The sequence below is a fragment of the Gossypium arboreum genome, chromosome 9, assembly GCF_025698485.1.
Source record: "Gossypium arboreum isolate Shixiya-1 chromosome 9, ASM2569848v2, whole genome shotgun sequence".
NCBI classification, from domain to species: Eukaryota; Viridiplantae; Streptophyta; class Magnoliopsida; order Malvales; family Malvaceae; genus Gossypium; species Gossypium arboreum.
The window spans coordinates 76,172,299-76,191,229 of NC_069078.1; the positions used below are offsets into that span (position 1 = coordinate 76,172,299).

The following is an 18,931-nucleotide window of genomic DNA, read 5'->3' on the forward strand; positions in this document are numbered from 1 at the left end:
TTCTGATAATCATATAAATAACCTCCCCATACTTAAGATGCACAGTGTCCTCAATGTACAAAGATATATAATAATCATATAAGCATAATATCAAAAGAGAGGGATAGAAGCGAAACTTCCCTGAATTTTTGAATGAAATCCTTGGAATAGTGAAGGCTAGATTTATAGATATAGCCAATGAAAGGCATGTTTCTGAGTTACTAATAAGAAAATAAACCCACTGTGGAAGAGAATTAAGGCTTATTCAATAATAACCATTAGGATAAACATAGTTCAAAATATAAAAGCATAAGTCTTCAAAAATAATTAAAAGAAAGATAAAATTAAAAATAATAAAATAAAATAAATAAATAGAGTAGAGAAAGAGAGAAGAACAAAGGAATGTGTAAGGAAGGGAGGACAAGAGAGAATATTTTAAAGTGTATGGAGGAAAATGGAGAAGAAATGGTGGGTTTTGGGGTGATGGTCGGAGCTTAAGTGACGACGGCGATGGAGAAAGCGGCGGATAGGGTTAGGGTATTGGGGAAGGGGATGATGAATAGTGGGGATTTATATAGATATTGGGGCACATGGCCGTGGGGCACGCCCGTATGCCCTTATTTCAACCCGTGTGTTTCGTGATTTTCAAATTTAGGCGTGTCTGGAATTTGACCCACACCCGTGTTCTTTGGGCGTGTTGGTGCACACGGTCGTGTCGCACAGCCGTATTCTGTTTCGTTCGCTTCTCCCATGCCCGTGTCTATATGCGCACGCCCATGTTATTTTGACTGTTTCAACCACGGGTGGTAGGCACGGACGTGTCGCACGTCATTGTTGATTTGGCAAGATTGCCTACGGCCATGTCGCACGGCCGTGGAAACTTATCGAATCCCGTGTTTTGAGAAAAATTTTACTCTGTTTTTACACGGCCGTCTCGTCACCCGTGGTATGAGCACGGCCTAAGGAACGCCCGTGTGCTTGGTCGTGTGGATTTGGAAAACCTGTGTTCAAGGACTCAGTTAATGATTTAGATGTTAAAAACTAAAATTTAAAGAAATCAATACCATTAGTGCTCAGGTTACCTCCCGAGAATTGCTTATTTATAATCTAAGCTCGACTTACCTCGATTTTGCATAGTCATGGTGGTTTAAGGAGTTGACACTCCTCATTCCTGCTATTAATCTTATCAAAATAAAGTTTTAGACAATAACTATTTACCTTAAAAGTGTCGAATTTGGAATGAGTTACCTCGACTGTACCGTATGGGAAAATGTTAAGTACCGTAAAAGGGATCACTCCATTAGATTCAGAAGTGGTAATACGAGAGTCTGTTGCATCTAATAGTACTTTGTCTCCAACCTTAAGTTGATTTGATAAAACATTGAGTCCGTCATGGCGTGGTTTTGGTCTATTGTGTGTTCTCGGTTTCTGTGTCTGACATTCATCTAGTTCATCGATCTGTAGCCTTTGTTCTTCATAGATGGGTCATTTGTTGTTACTTGAACATGACTTATATATGCTCTTCGAACGTGTTTCCTGCAAATAAGGATGCGCCACATGATAAGTATTAGTAGCATGATTTATACAACCACCCTCAATATTTGATGTGTTACTCGAATTACGAGCTTGAAGAGTGATTGTTTCATCACCCACACGAAGTATGAGTTCACTTATACCAACATCAATAATAGTTCTAACAGTTGCTAAAAAGTGTCGTCCTAAAATCAAAAGTACGTCACTATCCTCTTCCATGTCTAGAACAACAAAATCAATTGGGAATATAAATTTATCAATTTTGACAAGTACGTCTTCAATGACACCCCTAGGAAATCTGATGGTTTTATCTGCTAGCTGAATGCTCATCCTAGTTTGTTTGGGTTTCCCAAGACCTAGTTGCTTGAACATTTTGTAGGGCATGACGTTAATGATCGCCCCTAAATTAGCCAATGTATTATTAACATCTAAGCTACCAATTAAATAAGGAATCGTAAAGCTCCCTGGATCATTCAATTTGTTGGGTAGCTTATTTTATAGAATGGCTGAACAAACTGCGCTTAACTCCACATGCGACGTCTCATCCAACTTCCATTTATTTGCTAAAAACTCCCTTAAAAATTTAACTGTATTCGGCATCTGTGAAAGAGTTTCAATAAACGGTAAGTTAATATATAATTTCTTTAATAATTTAAGGAATTTACCAAATTGTTTGTCCGTGTGGTCTTTCCTTGTCACACTTGGATATGGCACACGAGGTTTATATTCTCTACTTATCAGTTTTTGTTCACTGTGGTCCACCTCATCCTTACCTTTACTTACCATAAGTCCTTGCCTCGAGTCTGGTTTAAGTTCAACTAACCCTTCATCATCTCGAATGGTAATCGCATTAAGCTGCTCCCTTGGGTTAGTTTTAGTATTAGTGGGCAAACTACCTTGTGGCCGGTCAGAAATCAATTTAGCAACCTGGCCTATTTGAGTTTTGAGCCCTTAGATCGACCCTTATTGATTCTTAAGTGCTGTTTTGGTATTCTGAAAATGAGTTTCTGACACCGAGATGAATTTCGTTAGCATCTCCTCAAGGTTCAGCTTCTTTTCCTGCTGGTAAGGTGGTTGTTGAAAACCTGGGGGATATAGTAGGCTTTGATTTCCTTCGCCACCCCACGAGAAGTTGGGATGGTTCCTCCAACCTGCATTATAAGTGTTACTGTATGGGTTATTTTAAGGTCTAGAATTATTATTACTCATATATTGAACTTGTTCCTCCTCGGTGCTAGGGTTGAAGTGTAATAGCCCGATTTTGGGTCTAGTCGGAACAGTGGTTTCGAGACCACAAACCCGACGAGAAAAAAAAATATTTTTATTATATTTTTATAGTCTATAAATTCATTAAAATATTTCGTAAAAATTTCATTCGAAAATTTTGACGTTTGAGCACTCAATTTAGTCAAAAGGATTAAATTGTAAAAAGTGCAAAAGTTGAGTTCTTTATATATGAGGTGCCTAATTGTTATGAGTTTTAAATTGAAAGTCCTTATGTGACAATTATTCCTTTAATAAGTTAGTGAATGGATATTTGTTTGGTATTTTTGAAATTTGGTTGAAATAAAAGGGTAATTTTGTAAATTAATTAAAATAACCTAATAAGACAAATGTTAAAAGCTATCATTTTTTTCATTCTTTCTTCTTCAACCGTGGAAAGAACAGAAAATAGCAGCCATGGATGAGCTCCATTCGCCAAGCTTTTATGGCTTATATAGGTACAGTTTTTGTCCGTTTTTAATGATTTTCGTATTTTGAGATCCCGAAGCTTAAATTTTCTATTTCTACCAATTGATTGAAGAGAAATTAGAGTTTAAAATTTACCCATTCATGATATGGTTGTGTTTTGATGATTTATAGTGGATAATGAATGTTTGATGTGTTAAATATGAGTTTTATTCAATGAATTTTGGTAAAAATGTCAAAAAGGGGTTAAATTGTGAAAGTTACAAATTGGCCATAAGTGTGTGAATTAGTGAAAATTTGGAGTTACCATAGAAGAGAAAAATGTTCAGCATGTCTTAAACCTTATAGAAATTGAATAAAAATTAATTTACGAGCATTGGGGCAAAAGTGCAAATATGTAAAAGTTTTGGGGTCAAAATAAAAATTTGTAAAATATGATTTTTAGACCCATATGAATATTGTGACTGATTGGTAGGCTAAATGTGATGGTATAGATGATGAAAATTGAGACTTGGACCTAGAACGGAAAGAAATCGATTTATGGACGAGTATGTCCTTTTCACATTTGTGGTATCAAGGTAAGTTCGTATGTAAACAATACCATGCTATACATGTATTTAAATGTTATCATTACATGAATTGTACAGATATTAATGTGTATGTAATTAATAGAAATATGATAAGACAAAGCCTTAATAGACGAGGAAAAATCCCGTTTGAACCTTAGGAATAGAATAGGATACAAGTGACATGTCACTAGGAATTATGAGTCTAGATGACTAGCTCGAGAGTGAGCATTGAAATGTCATGAGATATGAGGTAGCTTTAGCTACAATTGAGGCACTTATGTGCAAAGGCTTTTCCGAGTATCTAATTAGTATTCCAAGTGTTCAACGGGCAATCCAAGGAAAGGGTTAATGATGGTCTCAATGAGGTAAGTCATTGGTGAGTATGCACTCGAGTTATGTTACGAGTTGTGCAAGTATGTATACTAATCCTATGAGAATGCCTTGATATGTGATGATCTATGATGCATAATATGTGTTCTTACCATGATGGATAAAATGGTGTTGTATTAATATTATGAACAATGATCATGAATGAGTAATTTAGCCTTGACAGATTTGAGTTACTGCAGTAGTGTAACTTTGAAAATACACTAAAAATAGTGGAAAATGAGTTAAAGGCAGAATAAAATATGGGATTAAAGCTTAATGAGTCTATTTTCACATGAAAGAAACATAGGAAGAAAAAGAATTCCATATTGTTTGATATTTGAATTCTTGTGAAACAGGGTCTGGATGAATTCGAGATCCCCTATTCTAACTTTAGAAATTCACCAAAAATTGTAAAAAAAATTATTAAGAGTTATACCTTACATGAATGGATTCCTTATTGAGTCTATTTTTATGGGAAATAAACAGCATGGTCGTTGGAATTTTGTACAGGAGAAATTCGGTTTGTAGTGCACAGGGTCAGAGTGGTCATACCCTAAAACAGGGAGACTTTAACTAATAAACTGTACTATTTGGCTTAACCAAAATTCTGGAAATTTTATGGAAGAAAGGAAAATAAGTCTAGTTTCAGGAAAATTAATGGAACTTAATTCGAGTTTCGTAGCTCCAGATATAAATAATTTAGTGACCGTTGCTCAGAAAGACAGCTTGTAGTGAACTTGAAAATATGTTGTAAACATTGATAAAACAAGTTAATGAGTTGCTTATTGTTTTCATATGAACTTACTAAGCTTAAAGCTTACCCCCTTCTTTCCCATGTTTTCTAGAGTTTCCAGGTTAGCTCGGGTTGGAGGCCGTCAGAGATATTATCACCCTATCGAGTTAACATTATCGGAGTAAGTAAACTCAAGTGATTCGAGTCTATGGCATGTATAGGGTTTTAATGTGAGTATGTAATATTATGATTTAGCCAAAGGCATTGGCTTGTTATTAAGGTAGTATTAGTCATGTAAATTGGCCTATGTCGGCTAATGACATTATGGGCCCATATGATTATTCTTATGCATGTATGTTATTATCTCTTGTGATGTGGCTTACAACATGTATACCTAGAGATTGAATTGAGATTCATTGATGAGCTAGTAACTAATGCAGGATTAAGTGATTGGTAAATAGTTAATAATGCTTCATGAATGGTTTGTGATGTAATGATAGTTATGTCTAGTATGTGGTAATGATATGGGCAAATTCTATAATATTTATTGCATAAGAAAATAACTTGAGCATAACATGTTTGTAGATGTTTAAGAGCTCATTTATGCCACGTTGTATGTTATTGGATAAGTATGTATCTATGCATGTGGTGTGAGAGTGACAAAAGGCTTGATAATTAGCCTATTTCGGCCACACGGCTTGAGCACATGGGCGTGTGAAGCCTTAACGCAAGAGATTTTTCTAAGTTTTCATGAGTTCTCGATTGGGTCCTGAACGCTTGAATGCATGTATTGGGCCTCGTAAGCTCGCATAAGGGACAGATTGCATGTGAAAAGAAAATTTTTTAATTATTTGAGATTTCATGGCCCTGTTTAGTATGGAAGTGTTAGCAAAAGTCAGGTAACACCTCGAACCCCGTCCCGGCGTCAGATGAGGGCGAGGGGTGTTACATGAAGGATTGATATTCTGTGTGTACTCCTCCTCCATTTGAATAGCACCTTATTACTGGATGTACCTGAGTAGAACTATACAAACCGTCAATCTTTTTATTTAATAGTTCTACCTGGTTAGATAGCATAGTAATTGCGTCGAGGTTGAAAACACCGGCTGCTTTTGTCGGCTTTGTTCTCATGACTTGCCAGTGATAGTTATTCAGTGACATCTCTTCAATAAATTCATAAGCCTCATCAGGTGTTTTGTTGTTTAAAGTTTCACCAGCGGCTGCATCGATGAGTTGTCTTGTTGAGGGGTTTACACCGTTGTAAAAAGTCTGAACCTACAGCCATAGAGGTAACCCATGGTAAGGGCACATTCTTAATAGGTCCTTGTATCTCTCTCATGCATCATACAGGGTTTCTAGATCCATCTGCATAAAAGAAGAGATATCATTCATTAGTTTAGCCGTTTTAGCCGGCGGAAAATATTTTAGTAAAAAATTTTCGGTCATTTGTTCCCAAGTTGTGATTGACCCTTGTGGTAACGAGTTCAACCATTGTTTAGCTTTAGTCCTCAATGAGAATGAAAACAACCGAAGGCGTATGGCATCGTCAGAAAAGCCATTGATCTTAAAAGTGTCGCAGAACTCCAGAAAATTCGCCAAATAAGTGTTTGGATCCTCGTACTGCAAACCATCAAACTGAAGAAACTGTTGTATCATTTGAATCGTGTTAAGTTTCAGTTTAAAATTATTTGCAGCAATAATAGGTCTAACTATACTCGATTCAGCTCCTGTTAAAGTAGGTTTAGCATAATCATATATAGTACGAGGAGCAGGATTCTGATTTATTAGATCTGCGGCAACCACAGGAGGTAACTGATTATTCTGATTTTCAGCCATCCCCTCAGTTGTAGTTTGACTATCATTCTCTTGCCCTTCCTCTATATATCGTAGGCTTCGCCTTATTTCTCTTCGGTCTCTGCAAGCTGTGCTTTCGATCTCACTATCAAAAAGTAGAGGTCCTGACGGGTTTCTTCTAGTCATAAACTACAAAAACCTGCTAGAAGCAAATAAAATAAAATTTTAATAATTTAAGCAAAAATAAATTTAAATTGCAATAAAAATAAATGGCTAAAGTAATAAAAATTAAGTGTTCCTAATATCTTAGTCCCCGGCAACGGTGCCAAAAACTTGATGTTCGTGATAAGTTTTATATTTATAATTGATCGTATTTGAAAACTAACTATTATCACGATAAAGGCAACCACACCTATCGAACAGTAGTATAGCTTATAGCAAGACCGGAATGTCGAACCCATAGGAACTAAAAGTACTAATATTAATCTTCTTTTTATTATCTAACCTAAAAATAAAGGGATTTGTTTTATCTAAACTAATTAACTAAACTAAGAATGCACAGGAAGTAAATTGGGGAAATACTTTTGGGAAAACTGATTGATTTAGACAATACCCAAGGAAGAATCCATTTAGACTTCACTTGTTATTTGACTCTAAACTAGACAATTTATTCACTTGACTCGATCCGTAAAAATCCCTAATTTATATTATTATTTCTCTCGAGACTAACAACTTCTAACCCTAGGTTGATTAATTGAAATCTATTTCTAATTAAAACCCCTAGTGTTGTATTAACTTGATCTATGAATTCCCTTATTAGGTTTGACCCTAATCCAGCAGATTTATGTCACCCTATGTCTAGGGGTGCAATCAACTCCGCTTAATTATGCTAGATCTACTCTTAGAGGGACTTTTGCTCCTCTGAATAAGCACATCAATACTTTGAATCAATATCCTGGAATATTAAAGTAAGAATTAAGAATACATAATTAAGAACAAATTAAGTATTTATCATATAATTCAGAAAATAGTAACAAGATCCGTCTTAGGTTTCATCCCCCTTATATATTTAGGGAATTTAGTTCATATGCGTGAAAGAAAACATCTTAGAAGAATAATAATAACAAAACATAAAGAAACCCAAAAACCCCTGAAGGAAATTGAAGGGAGATCTTCAGTCTTGAAGGAGAATCCGACTTCTGAGATGAATCAATCGGCTTTTTTTGAGTAATTCTTTGCCTCCCACTTCGTGTATTCCCTTTAGGTGCGTCCCTCAGGTGTTTATATAGGCTTTAGAATGCTTCAAAACCCTCAAAAATGGCCTTTTCCGAGTAGAACTAGACTTGGGCTCGATAGGGACACAGCCATATGCCACGCCCGTGTGGGGTGGCTTAGGCCGTATTAAATTTGCTAAATAGACACGGGCATATGGTCTACCCGTGTGAGGAAGTCCAAGCAGTGTTGATTTCCCACGTTGACCTATTTTCTCCGTTTTTGGTGTTTCTCGCTATTTTTACTCTCCTATGCTCATAGATTAGGAGCATCAAATTCCACAAATCTAATGATAATTCATCCAAAAATGTGTTAAGCATGAGATAAAAATATGTATAAATTACGACTTATCAGCAAGTATGTCAAATGGTTAAATGGTTATCAACATGATATTTACTTGTATGTTTGACCGCAATGGTATAATGGAAGTAATGTTTATGCATAAGTTGTGTTAAATGCTTAGTAAAGAGTATTGAATTATGGAATTTCGCTTGGTTGAATGAATGAAAGTAATAACCTGTACAAATGAGTAGATGGAATAGGTACCAATTTGGACCATCTAGAAATAGACAATCACGTTGTGACATCGGACCTCTATCATTGTGACGAGATCTTGTGAGTGAGTTACGACGAAGAACTCTTGAAGTCACGACATTAACCTGAAATTTTGAATTCTTTGAAATTTGGTCTTATTTCAATCTCGGGTTAACAAAAGAGCTTTCGTAAGCTCGTATAAGACTTGAAAATGGTTACTTATCTTGCGATACGTATGTTTTAATTGTATTTGAATGCGTAATGGTTTTGAATTGAGTATAATTAATCATAGTTGCTTTAGTAAAGAATATGGCATCTTGTAGCTCAAATCTAGAGACTGGTCAGGTATCAGGGTGTTACAGTGTTCCTTTGGTAAGAACATGTTGAATAGACTTGTTGTATGTACTTGTTGGAGCAAGTTTGATATCAAACCCACGTTTGTGGCACTTTACCCGACGTCCAATCAATCTCTGAAGTGTTGTTGGCTTGAGCCTTATAACCGCAGTTCCAGTGTGAAATTTTCCCTAAAATAGTTTTGCTTACTAAAAATTGTTATAACACACTCTCAATTTTTAGTAATTTAAATGTTTTGCCAAAAAAATGTTCATAAACCCCACAATCACATTAAAAAATGCAACTCACTATAAATAGATTGAACTTGTATAGCATCATTTAAGCGTTCATTTCAATTTACTTAAAAATGAGGATAGTATATTGTCTTTATCTTTAACCATTATAATCTTCTATATGTGGCTTCGATCTTGAAGTCTTTTCAGTATAATGGACTCACATATTTTCTAGTTTTTTTTTAATAGGTATCACATTATTTTTCTTTGTTTTATTTATATTGTAAACCCATGTTGAAATTGACAGTGCATGGAAATGATAAACAATTTGTTGCTCAAACTTTTTGTTTGGCAATATGCAACAAATGATGTTACAGGTGGAGCAAAACTCCTAGCACTAACATTCTTCGTCTTTGGCATTTTTGGTAAAATGCTACAACAAACAAAGTTTTCCATAGCAAAACAAATAATGATAACATGAAACTCAAGAAAAGAAGCAAATAAACATACTTCGCTTAACATTGTCAAATGTCAATAACAAAATATGCCTCCAACTTCTCTTTATGACAAAACAAATTTCAACAAACACTTAATAATTAACAACCAATTTTTTTTACTAGGTAACTCCCTTTGCCTTATTTTCCTCTCACATTTTAGCAAATATGCAAGGAGGGAAGGACTACAATGTTGCCCTCTTTAGATTATTTATTTACTAAATGACCATGTTTATTCTTTTATTGATAAAGTTGACGTTGTGAATTGAGAAATTGAGCTCAACTTTAAACATTCAAGTGTTCTAGCCCTTTGTGTAACATCTAAAGTTGGAGCTAGGATAATTGTTTCAAAAGGGGTTTCAACAAGTTCTACAAACATTTCTTCTTTAGGACCAATTTTATCTACAAGTTGAGTGATGACATTGACATGCTTGACTATCTTTAGGTTATCAAAGAGCTTGAGGTTTTAAATAGGAGGCTCAAAATAATCTTTGTTAAGTTTGAATAAAGGATGCTCATTGTCTAAATGTGCATGGCCCGACAAGATTGGTAGGACTATGCAATGGGCATTTTGTTGGCCTTGCAATCTATAATGCACCAAATCCTTCCTAACAAACATGTTTGAGATATGAAAAAAAAAGCCACTATATTCCACAAGTAGCGCAATATTTGAATGCCAACCGACTCTTAAAGAAGTTTGAGTTTGAGCTCTAAAATTGTTTATTTAGGTTGATATAATAGTTATATGTGCTTTTATATACTCATATTATTTATATATTAAAAATACATAAAATAAAAATTATACTCATATATAACTTAAAATTAGAAATGATTAATGTGAACATCCATAAAGAAATTAAACAAACATTGCAAAATAGTTATAAATACTAATTTAATTTAAGAGAAATAATAACAGTCAAATTTTTGAAACCAAGTCTTTTGTCGGTAAGGGTGAGTTTTGTTTAGTTGGATTGAATTTTTCTTTTTAAATTTTCAAACCGTCCATAATAATGTGGTTTGGTTCAATTTTCTTATTAATTTTGACATTTGAATATTATTTAGTAAAGTTTCAAAGTCTTTCTCATAAATATCTTTTTTAAATAACACTTATATTGTATTTTTAAATGCTTTTGCATACACTTTTAAGTTATTTTCACTATTTCAAATGTAAAATATTTGTCTACATCATAAAAAAATCAAAACAAATTCTAAATTAAATGAAAAAAATCAATTTGGTATCCACAACTTTTTAACTTATATTTTATAAATCGCCCAAACACCTCAATTTAGATTGATTTTGCTTAATTCTCAACCCTGAGAAATTGCTTCAAATCGAATTTCAAGTTTTAATGGGTTTATTGTAAAAACATAAAAATAAAAAGCTTAATTCAACAAGAGACCCTTATATTATGCTCTTTGTTTTAGGCACCTAAACTTTTTTTTTTTTGTCGAACCGAATATCTAAAGTTGGAGCTAAGATAATTGTTTCAAAAGGGGTTTCAACAAGTTCTACAAACATTTCTTCTTTAGGACCAATTTTATCTACAAGTTGAGTGATGACATTGACATGCTTGACTATCTTTAGGTTATCAAAGAGCTTGAGGTTTTAAATAGGAGGCTCAAAATAATCTTCGTTAAGTTTGAATAAGGGATGCTTATTGTCTAAATGTGCATGGCCCGACAAGATTGGTAGGACTATGCAATGGGCATTTTGTTGGCCTTGCAATCTATAATGCACCAAATCCTTCCTAACAAACATGTTGGAGATATAAAAAAAAAAGCCACTATATTCCACAAGTAGCGCAATATTTGAATGCCAACCGAATATCTAAACTTTATTCCATAATCAAAGTTGCCCCCTATTGTTACACTCCTTTAAAAAAAGGTCAGAGCCAATTAGGAAGCGCCACGTTCATATGTTACTAAAAACTAATTAAATAAAAAAGTTATATTAATATTAAGTAAAATAAAAAATGGAGGAGAAAGTGAACTTAAATGGAGTGTCAACTAGATTGTTCCATCAACCTCTAAAGTCATGATTGGACTATTGTTCCAAGAACCACACTATGAACATTTCGTAGATTAAAACGGAATCGATGATCAACCACATTTCCATGGTGAAAGGCTTAAGGAACATTCATATTGAGCTCACTGGCTTCGTTAGAACTATCTTGTCTAACCCTGATGCTTCATATGGTTGAGTAAATTTTGCTATAGTTGTTCTATGGTTGAGTTATGTTGCATTAGGGAGAGAAACGTAAGAGAGGTGTTTTTATTTTATTTAATATTAATATAATTATTATTTAATTATATTTTAATGATGTTGTGCTTCCTGATTGACTTTGACTTTTTTTAATGGTAGGAGCCAACTCTAGTTATGGAATAAAGTTTAGATACCTAACTCAAACAAAGGAAATAGTTAAAGGGACTCTCGTTAAATTTAACCAAAAGAAAAAGAAAAAGAAATCCAAAAGCAATCTACATATTAGATGGGCTTTAATGTTCTGATGAGTTCCAAAAATTAGCGGATCTGGTCCTTCCTTACCAATCATTCAAAGACTGAAATAGGAATCAAAGCCCAAACCCAAAAATGTCGAGAGGAAAATAAACCTACGTCTTGTAAATCAGCGATTATAAAAGGCTCACAGTTAGGGTTTTAATCGTTTCTACAGCTCAACGCCTCTCTCTCTCTCTCTCTCTCTCTCTCTCTCTCTTCAACAAGCCGGCGAGGGAAGGAAAACCGGAGAGGGTGAAAAATGCCAGCTGGTCACGGTCTCCGATCTCGGACCAGGGATCTGTTTTCCAGACCCTTCAGAAAGAAGGGTTACATCCCATTGTCCACTTATCTCAGGACCTACAAGATTGGTGACTATGTGGACGTCAAGGTAAATGGCGCCGTTCACAAGGGCATGCCCCACAAATTCTACCATGGCCGCACTGGTCGTGTCTGGAACGTCACCAAGCGCGCCATCGGCGTTGAGGTCAACAAGCAGGTACTGAAACAACGGTGATTTTAGTTTTTATTTGTGGGTTTTTCTTTGTTTGATGGACTTTCGGTGTATGAATCGTTTTGGGGGTTTTCAGTTTCATTTTGCTTTATGTATTATGTTTATTTGTATTTTTGGGTCTCCATTTCATTGTTAAATGATTCATCCTACTAAGTCCCGATATAGTATGTAAAGATGTAGCTAATTTAGCAGATTATGTGCAATAAGTTTCTTGTTTCTGAATGCTGTTTGCTGATGTTTTCTATGTGGTTGGAATTGTTTATTCTGATTATCAGATTGGATTTGTTTATCCACTTATAGTAATCTGTTCGGTATGTATATTATGAAAATCCATTTTGAAATATGGTGTGCTGCTATTTCAAAGTTAGATTTCCTTGTGTACATTACTACTTTCAGCAATAGTGTAGCCCCTTTGTCATGTTGGAGTTGCTGTTGAAGGGGAAAAAATATGTATAATCACTCTTTTGGGATGAGCTTAGTTTATATATTTCAATAAGTCGACTTATCATGTTGATTAAATGGGACGCAACACCCCAGCGTTTCAGCGGTGATCATGTGAACAATATTGCAATCTTCACTTGTTGCTATCGGGCCTTTTTATATTCTTTTCCCGGCTGATTTTTTCAAGCTTGTGCACTGTATGGGGGGTTGGAAATTTGTGTAATTGTTGTATTAATATGCTTCCGGATTTCAGGTGGGTAACCGGATTATCAGGAAGAGGATTCATGTCAGAGTGGAGCATGTTCAGCCTTCAAGGTGCACTGAGGAATTCAAACTGAGGAAGATAAAGAATGATCAGCTCAAGGCAGAGGCCAAGGCAAAGGGTGAGGTGATTAGCACAAAGAGGCAGCCTGAGGGCCCAAAACCTGGTTTCATGGTCGAGGGTGCGATGTTGGAAACGGTTACTCCCATTCCATATGATGTTGTTAATGATCTCAAGGGTGGCTACTAGATCTACTCTGTTTTTTGGTTTATTCTTGGCATAAGTTAAGTAAGCTTTGTTAGTTATCTTGGATGTGTTGCTTACGTTTTGTAGTTTATTTTGAAGAGTTACTGCTTCTGCAAAGATTTTAATCTTATGAATCATTTTATTTTAGAGATAAAGTTGCCTAATGAAGTATATTTTGTATGTTTGTTTCTCTTTTCTATATTCTTCAAAATGATAGCTTTTGGTTTGGTATCACTATGCTTTCCATGCATATCCAAATATTTGGTATTATTGTGCACATACAAATATTGATTTTTTTTCCCTTTTAACATTTCTTTATAACAAATTTTGAAGTAACAACTGATCTGTTCCTCTTAGCATGTTTTTAAGATAGTGACTTTATGCAAATAGGATTATGTTGTTGTATGTATCTTGACTCTTGAATAAAATGGTTTTTTTGCTATATTATTTTTCTTCAAGTTTTTTGCTTTGTTGTGAGAATGTAATAAGATGCTTTTTACATTAATTTTATTCTCCCATTATGCTTTAAATGTCTTTTATCTTTTTTTTTTATAAATGTTTAAATTAGTATTTTGTTTTAATTGGTTTTTTATATACCAACAAGGAAAAGAGTTTCAATTTGCATATACATGTGATTTGAATGATTTTTTTAATGTTTGCGCAAATGAATTGATGCTCATGCATGTATACTTATTGATATGATGTTTAATGCATAACATTGGTGGGTTTGGATGCATTGAATTTCATGAATGTATTGAAAGAATAGATACGCTATTTGCAAGTAAAGTTGAGCGGTACCAGAAGCAGTGTCAACTGCTTCACGCATAAATGATGAATAATGTACAACATAGTGATATGTTTACATAGTTTGATTTATCCACGTCAACATGATGTTGCCCATAGAGAGTATCCACTAATTTAATACCTCGAACAAAAATAGATTATAAGTTCTAATACTCACTAGTTTAGAGTCATACTTTTGCACTTAAGATCTAGTTCACTCACTTCTAAATTTTCAAGTAAAATCTGACATTTAATGCATTAAAAAAAAACAAAAAAAAAAGCTCCTTGATGAACAAAAATAAGTGCTCATGGGCTAGGTCGGGCTCAAACAAAATTTTAGACTCCTTTGTTAGGTTTGTATCAAAAAATAGTCTTAAAATTCCAAATCTGGCCCATATAAAATGTTAAAACTTGGGTTGAGCCCAAATACTATCAAACTCGAGCTTAACCCAAATTTTAGAATTCGATACTCAGCTTCAGCTCGTTCGAACATCTAGTTTTATGCTCGAGCTTGGCTCGAGCTATAATCGAGCTTCTCAATTTCGAGCTTGATTAAGCTCGTTTATCAATTTTTGTTCTTGAGCTTGATTCGATAATTAAACTTAGAGTTAATAATATATATTAGAGGTAATAAAGTAATTTAATAATATAAATAACAAAACTTGATAAGGCTCATAAGCTGTTTGAGTCAAGTATTTCTAAACTCAAATTTAGCTCAAACTTAGCTCAATACTTACTGAATCGTGTTCGATTTTATTTTAAAATTAAACTTGAGTAACTTGCGAGCAGTAATATTTCATTTACATCCCTACTCAACCTAACTTGCCGTACTTGAATAACTTTTCTTAATGAATTTCAGGTTTTAATGGGTCTTTTGCAAAAACAAGACAAAAATCCAAAACGAGAAATCTACATATTAGATGGCCTTTTATGCCCGGATGAGCTCCTACAATGGCGGATCTGGTCCTTCGTTCTCAATCATTCAAAGAATGAAATAGGAATCAAAGCCCAAACCCAAAAATGTCGAGAGAAAGATAAACCTGACCAAAAAAGCGACTATAAAAGGATCATAGTTAGGGTTTTAATCGTCCCTACAGCTCAACGCCTCTATCTCTATCTTCTACAAGCCGGCGAGGAAAGGAAAACCTGAGAGGGTGAAAAATGCCAGCTGGTCACGGTCTCCGATCTCGGACTAGGGATCTGTTTTCCAGACCCTTCAGAAAGAAGGGTTACATCCCATTGTCCACTTACCTCAGGACCTACAAGATCGGTGACTATGTTGACGTCAAGGTAAATGGTGCCGTTCACAAGGGTATGCCCCACAAGTTCTACCATGGCCGCACTGGTCGTGTCTGGAACGTCACCAAGCGCGCCATCGGCGTTGAGGTCAACAAGCAGGTACTGTTTTGGGGGTTTTGGTGTACGAATCGTTTTGGGGGTTTTCAGTTTCATTTTTGCTTGATGTATTATGTTTATTTGTACTTTGGGTTTCGATTTCACTACGATTTATCCAACTAAGTCCCAATACAGCATTTTATGTGCAATAAGTTTCTTGTTTCTGAATGCTGTTTGCTGATGTTTTCTATGTGGTTGGAATTGTTTATTCTGATTATCAGATTGGATTTGTTTATCCACTTATAGTAATCTGTTCGGTATGTATATTATGAAAATCCATTTTGAAATATGGTGTGCTGCTATTTCAAAGTTAGATTTCCTTGTGTACATTACTACTTTCAGCAATAGTGTAGCCCCTTTGTCATGTTGGAGTTGCTGTTGAAGGGGAAAAAATATGTATAATCACTCTTTTGGGATGAGCTTAGTTTATATATTTCAATAAGTCGACTTATCATGTTGATTAAATGGGACGCAACACCCCAGCGTTTCAGCGGTGATCATGTGAACAATATTGCAATCTTCACTTGTTGCTATCGGGCCTTTTTATATTCTTTTCCCGGCTGATTTTTTCAAGCTTGTGCACTGTATGGGGGGTTGGAAATTTGTGTAATTGTTGTATTAATATGCTTCCGGATTTCAGGTGGGTAACCGGATTATCAGGAAGAGGATTCATGTCAGAGTGGAGCATGTTCAGCCTTCAAGGTGCACTGAGGAATTCAAACTGAGGAAGATAAAGAATGATCAGCTCAAGGCAGAGGCCAAGGCAAAGGGTGAGGTGATTAGCACAAAGAGGCAGCCTGAGGGCCCAAAACCTGGTTTCATGGTCGAGGGTGCGATGTTGGAAACTGTTACTCCCATTCCATACGATGTTGTTAATGATCTCAAGGGTGGCTACTAGTTCTACTCTGTTTTTTTTGTCTTGCTGTTTTTGGTTTACCCTTTGCATAACTTAAGTAAGCCTTGATAGTTATTTTGGATGTGTTGTTTTCTATTTGTAGTTCATTTGAAGAATTACTGCTTTTGAAAAGATTTTAATCTTATCAATCATTTTAATTTAGTGATAAAAGGAATTCCTTCAATTGTTTTTGCATTATATAAGTACGTGATTGAATGACGTAATTAACCAAAAAAATCCTTGGTTTTGTTGCACACTTTTACCACCATCTCACGTTCCAGCCCATCAAGCAATATTTCCACACATGGCGCATTCTGTGAGTATTTTTCACATTTAATGGCGGAGTGAACGCACTATTTTTGTTTGCTTTATATTATATTTTTTGTTATTTATGTTTGAAAACTTGTGTTCTTATTTTATTAAGAAGTGATTTTTTTTTTTGTCTCCTTTTGCTTTTCGTTTTTGACTAAAAAATAACAATTTTCATATTTGTTGAATCTGAGCGTTTAGAGGATCAGCAGTCTCATAGATATTAATTACTGCTCCTTCTACATTGACTGCTTCTCAGAAGTCATAACTTGGCTGGAAACAAGGTCAATGTCAGTTATACGAATTTTGTTATCTTCTTTATCATCTGAGGAGGCTTCTTTCTTATGTGCTCCATTCGAAGTCTCTTGCAATAACTCATTTGTCTCTTGTAACTTGAGCTTTTCTTCAGTAGTAGAAGAGGCTTGATGATCTCCTGATCCATTTGCATCTTGTGATAATCTATCATTTGCTAACTGAGATGCAAAACGAGTCATGTACTGCCACCATCTAGAGACCGTTGCAGAAGTTCTCCATACTCCTTCCTTACTATGGAGATAGATGGGCCTTTTGTTACAATCTGAAACTAAAGATGCAAACTTCTCAACCTGTTTTATTGAAGGTGCAGTTCCAACCTCTACTGGAAATCTTATAAATTCAACTTTCCCAGGTGAGATAGCATCATTCATGGCTGCTTGATAAAAGTTTAATAGTCTCAGCTCTTAGATCAACAATGGTTTTAAATCCTCTGTCAACGAACCATGTCAGACCTTCCTCTGTCAATTGACCACCCATCCAAAAGGCTTTCTGACAATCTTTAGACTCTATCTCTTCTTTGGAGGTGGACAAACAAACAGACTGCCAATTTGCAAACAATGTATGGCATGGATGGTCATCCTTGCGAGGAAAACCTAAATCATAACAAGCATTTTTCAACCTTCGCAACCTCCTCCAGACATGCAGGCTTCGAGAATCATCAGGTGTCAAACAATAGTTTTTAAGTGAAAATGGAAAAGAAAAAAAGAAAAAGAAAAGAAAAGAGACGAATGATTTTTCTTTTCCAGTTCAAGGTGTAATTAATTTAATAATTTTAATTAATTAAATTTATTTAATTAAAAATCTATTCTCATTCTAGCCGTACATTTAAGTTAGTATTTAAAACGTATTTGAATTGTTATTAGAAAGGTACGGAGTTTAACGATAAAGTGATAACATCATAACAAAACGATAATATAAATTATTAAAATATAATATTTTAAACAAAAATAACTATTTTTATAATTTATCTTTTAATGGCGAGCCTTGACGTTACCTTTGGTATTGGTTCATCTCCGCATTACTCTCCAAGATAGGCTTCAAGGAACTTCGATGGCTACTAAACTTGTACCAGGAAGTCAGAAATGAAAATCCACCTCTGCATAATTGTCGAACGTTTATATAATTTTTGCTCTCTAAATGCGTATTATTCCTAGTATTGTCTAGCATCGCTGTTAGCATCATAAAGTCCTTCTGATAGATCCCGCTAGCAACAAGGAATAATATGTAAAGCTCATCTGAAGACATCAACTGAAGTTTCTTCCCCCTTTTGGCCACAGTACAGAAAGTAACTCACCATTGCCCACCAAGAGGTCCCATTAATTAACCTTGTGTAACTCTGCAAGGATTGAGAACCTCCACAAAGAAAGGATGCAATGGCTAAAGAAAACCGCCTCAAACACATATAACGGTAACAAAAGTTATGGCTAATCATCTCCTATCAAACCCACTTAATTTATACAGTACTTCCTTTTGGGAATTGCAAACTGAGTAGATGCCACATATCCTCCACGGTTGTATTGTATTTAAATTTACCACTTTCAATAAGAACATCATAAAATCTTTTGAATGTTATAATTTTTAAATGATAATTTAAAAATGACAAAAGAAACAAGAAAACACGTATTAATGTATCAAAATAACCTTATAAAAGTATCACATGTATCATCAAATATCTCATGAAAATAACATTTATAATATAAAGTACTTGAAAGATGACAAAAATACTCTTACGTGGCAAAATTCTC

At 34.8% G+C, this 18,931-nt stretch overlaps 2 protein-coding genes, 1 long non-coding RNA gene and 1 other non-coding gene across 4 annotated transcripts; all 4 read left to right on the forward strand.

The window, feature by feature from the left end:
• Positions 1–3,442: 3,442 nt before the first annotated feature.
• On the forward strand, positions 3,443–5,340 carry LOC128280818 (uncharacterized). The gene is made up of 2 exons (XR_008270995.1): positions 3,443–3,779; positions 4,985–5,340. It is a non-coding gene; the product is annotated as an uncharacterized LOC128280818 (long non-coding RNA).
• An 823-nt stretch (positions 5,341–6,163) lies between these two features.
• On the forward strand, positions 6,164–6,270 carry LOC128281000 (small nucleolar RNA R71). The gene has a single exon (XR_008271217.1). It is a non-coding gene; the product is annotated as a small nucleolar RNA R71 (small nucleolar RNA).
• A 5,899-nt stretch (positions 6,271–12,169) lies between these two features.
• On the forward strand, positions 12,170–13,644 carry LOC108456958 (60S ribosomal protein L21-1-like). Its single transcript, XM_017755731.2, has 2 exons — positions 12,170–12,525; positions 13,235–13,644. Exons 1-2 carry the CDS (start codon positions 12,289–12,291, stop codon positions 13,490–13,492), a joined length of 495 nt encoding a protein of 164 aa, XP_017611220.1. The 5' UTR covers positions 12,170–12,288; the 3' UTR covers positions 13,493–13,644.
• A 1,544-nt stretch (positions 13,645–15,188) lies between these two features.
• LOC108456957 (60S ribosomal protein L21-1-like) lies at positions 15,189–16,733 on the forward strand. Its single transcript, XM_017755730.2, has 2 exons — positions 15,189–15,670; positions 16,308–16,733. Exons 1-2 carry the CDS (start codon positions 15,434–15,436, stop codon positions 16,563–16,565), a joined length of 495 nt encoding a protein of 164 aa, XP_017611219.1. The 5' UTR covers positions 15,189–15,433; the 3' UTR covers positions 16,566–16,733.
• The last annotated feature ends 2,198 nt before the right edge of the window (positions 16,734–18,931 follow it).

What these genes read in the sequence shown, in the direction of transcription:
- LOC108456957 (XM_017755730.2), top strand. Translation starts at nt 15,434, where the DNA reads ATGCCAGCTGGTCACGGTCTCCGATCTCGGACTAGGGATCTGTTTTCC. An exon ending in GCGTTGAGGTCAACAAGCAG is followed by an intron (nt 15,671 to 16,307) that starts GTACTGTTTTGG and finishes TCCGGATTTCAG; the next exon opens with GTGGGTAACCGGATTATCAG.
- LOC108456958 (XM_017755731.2), top strand. Translation starts at nt 12,289, where the DNA reads ATGCCAGCTGGTCACGGTCTCCGATCTCGGACCAGGGATCTGTTTTCC. An exon ending in GCGTTGAGGTCAACAAGCAG is followed by an intron (nt 12,526 to 13,234) that starts GTACTGAAACAA and finishes TCCGGATTTCAG; the next exon opens with GTGGGTAACCGGATTATCAG.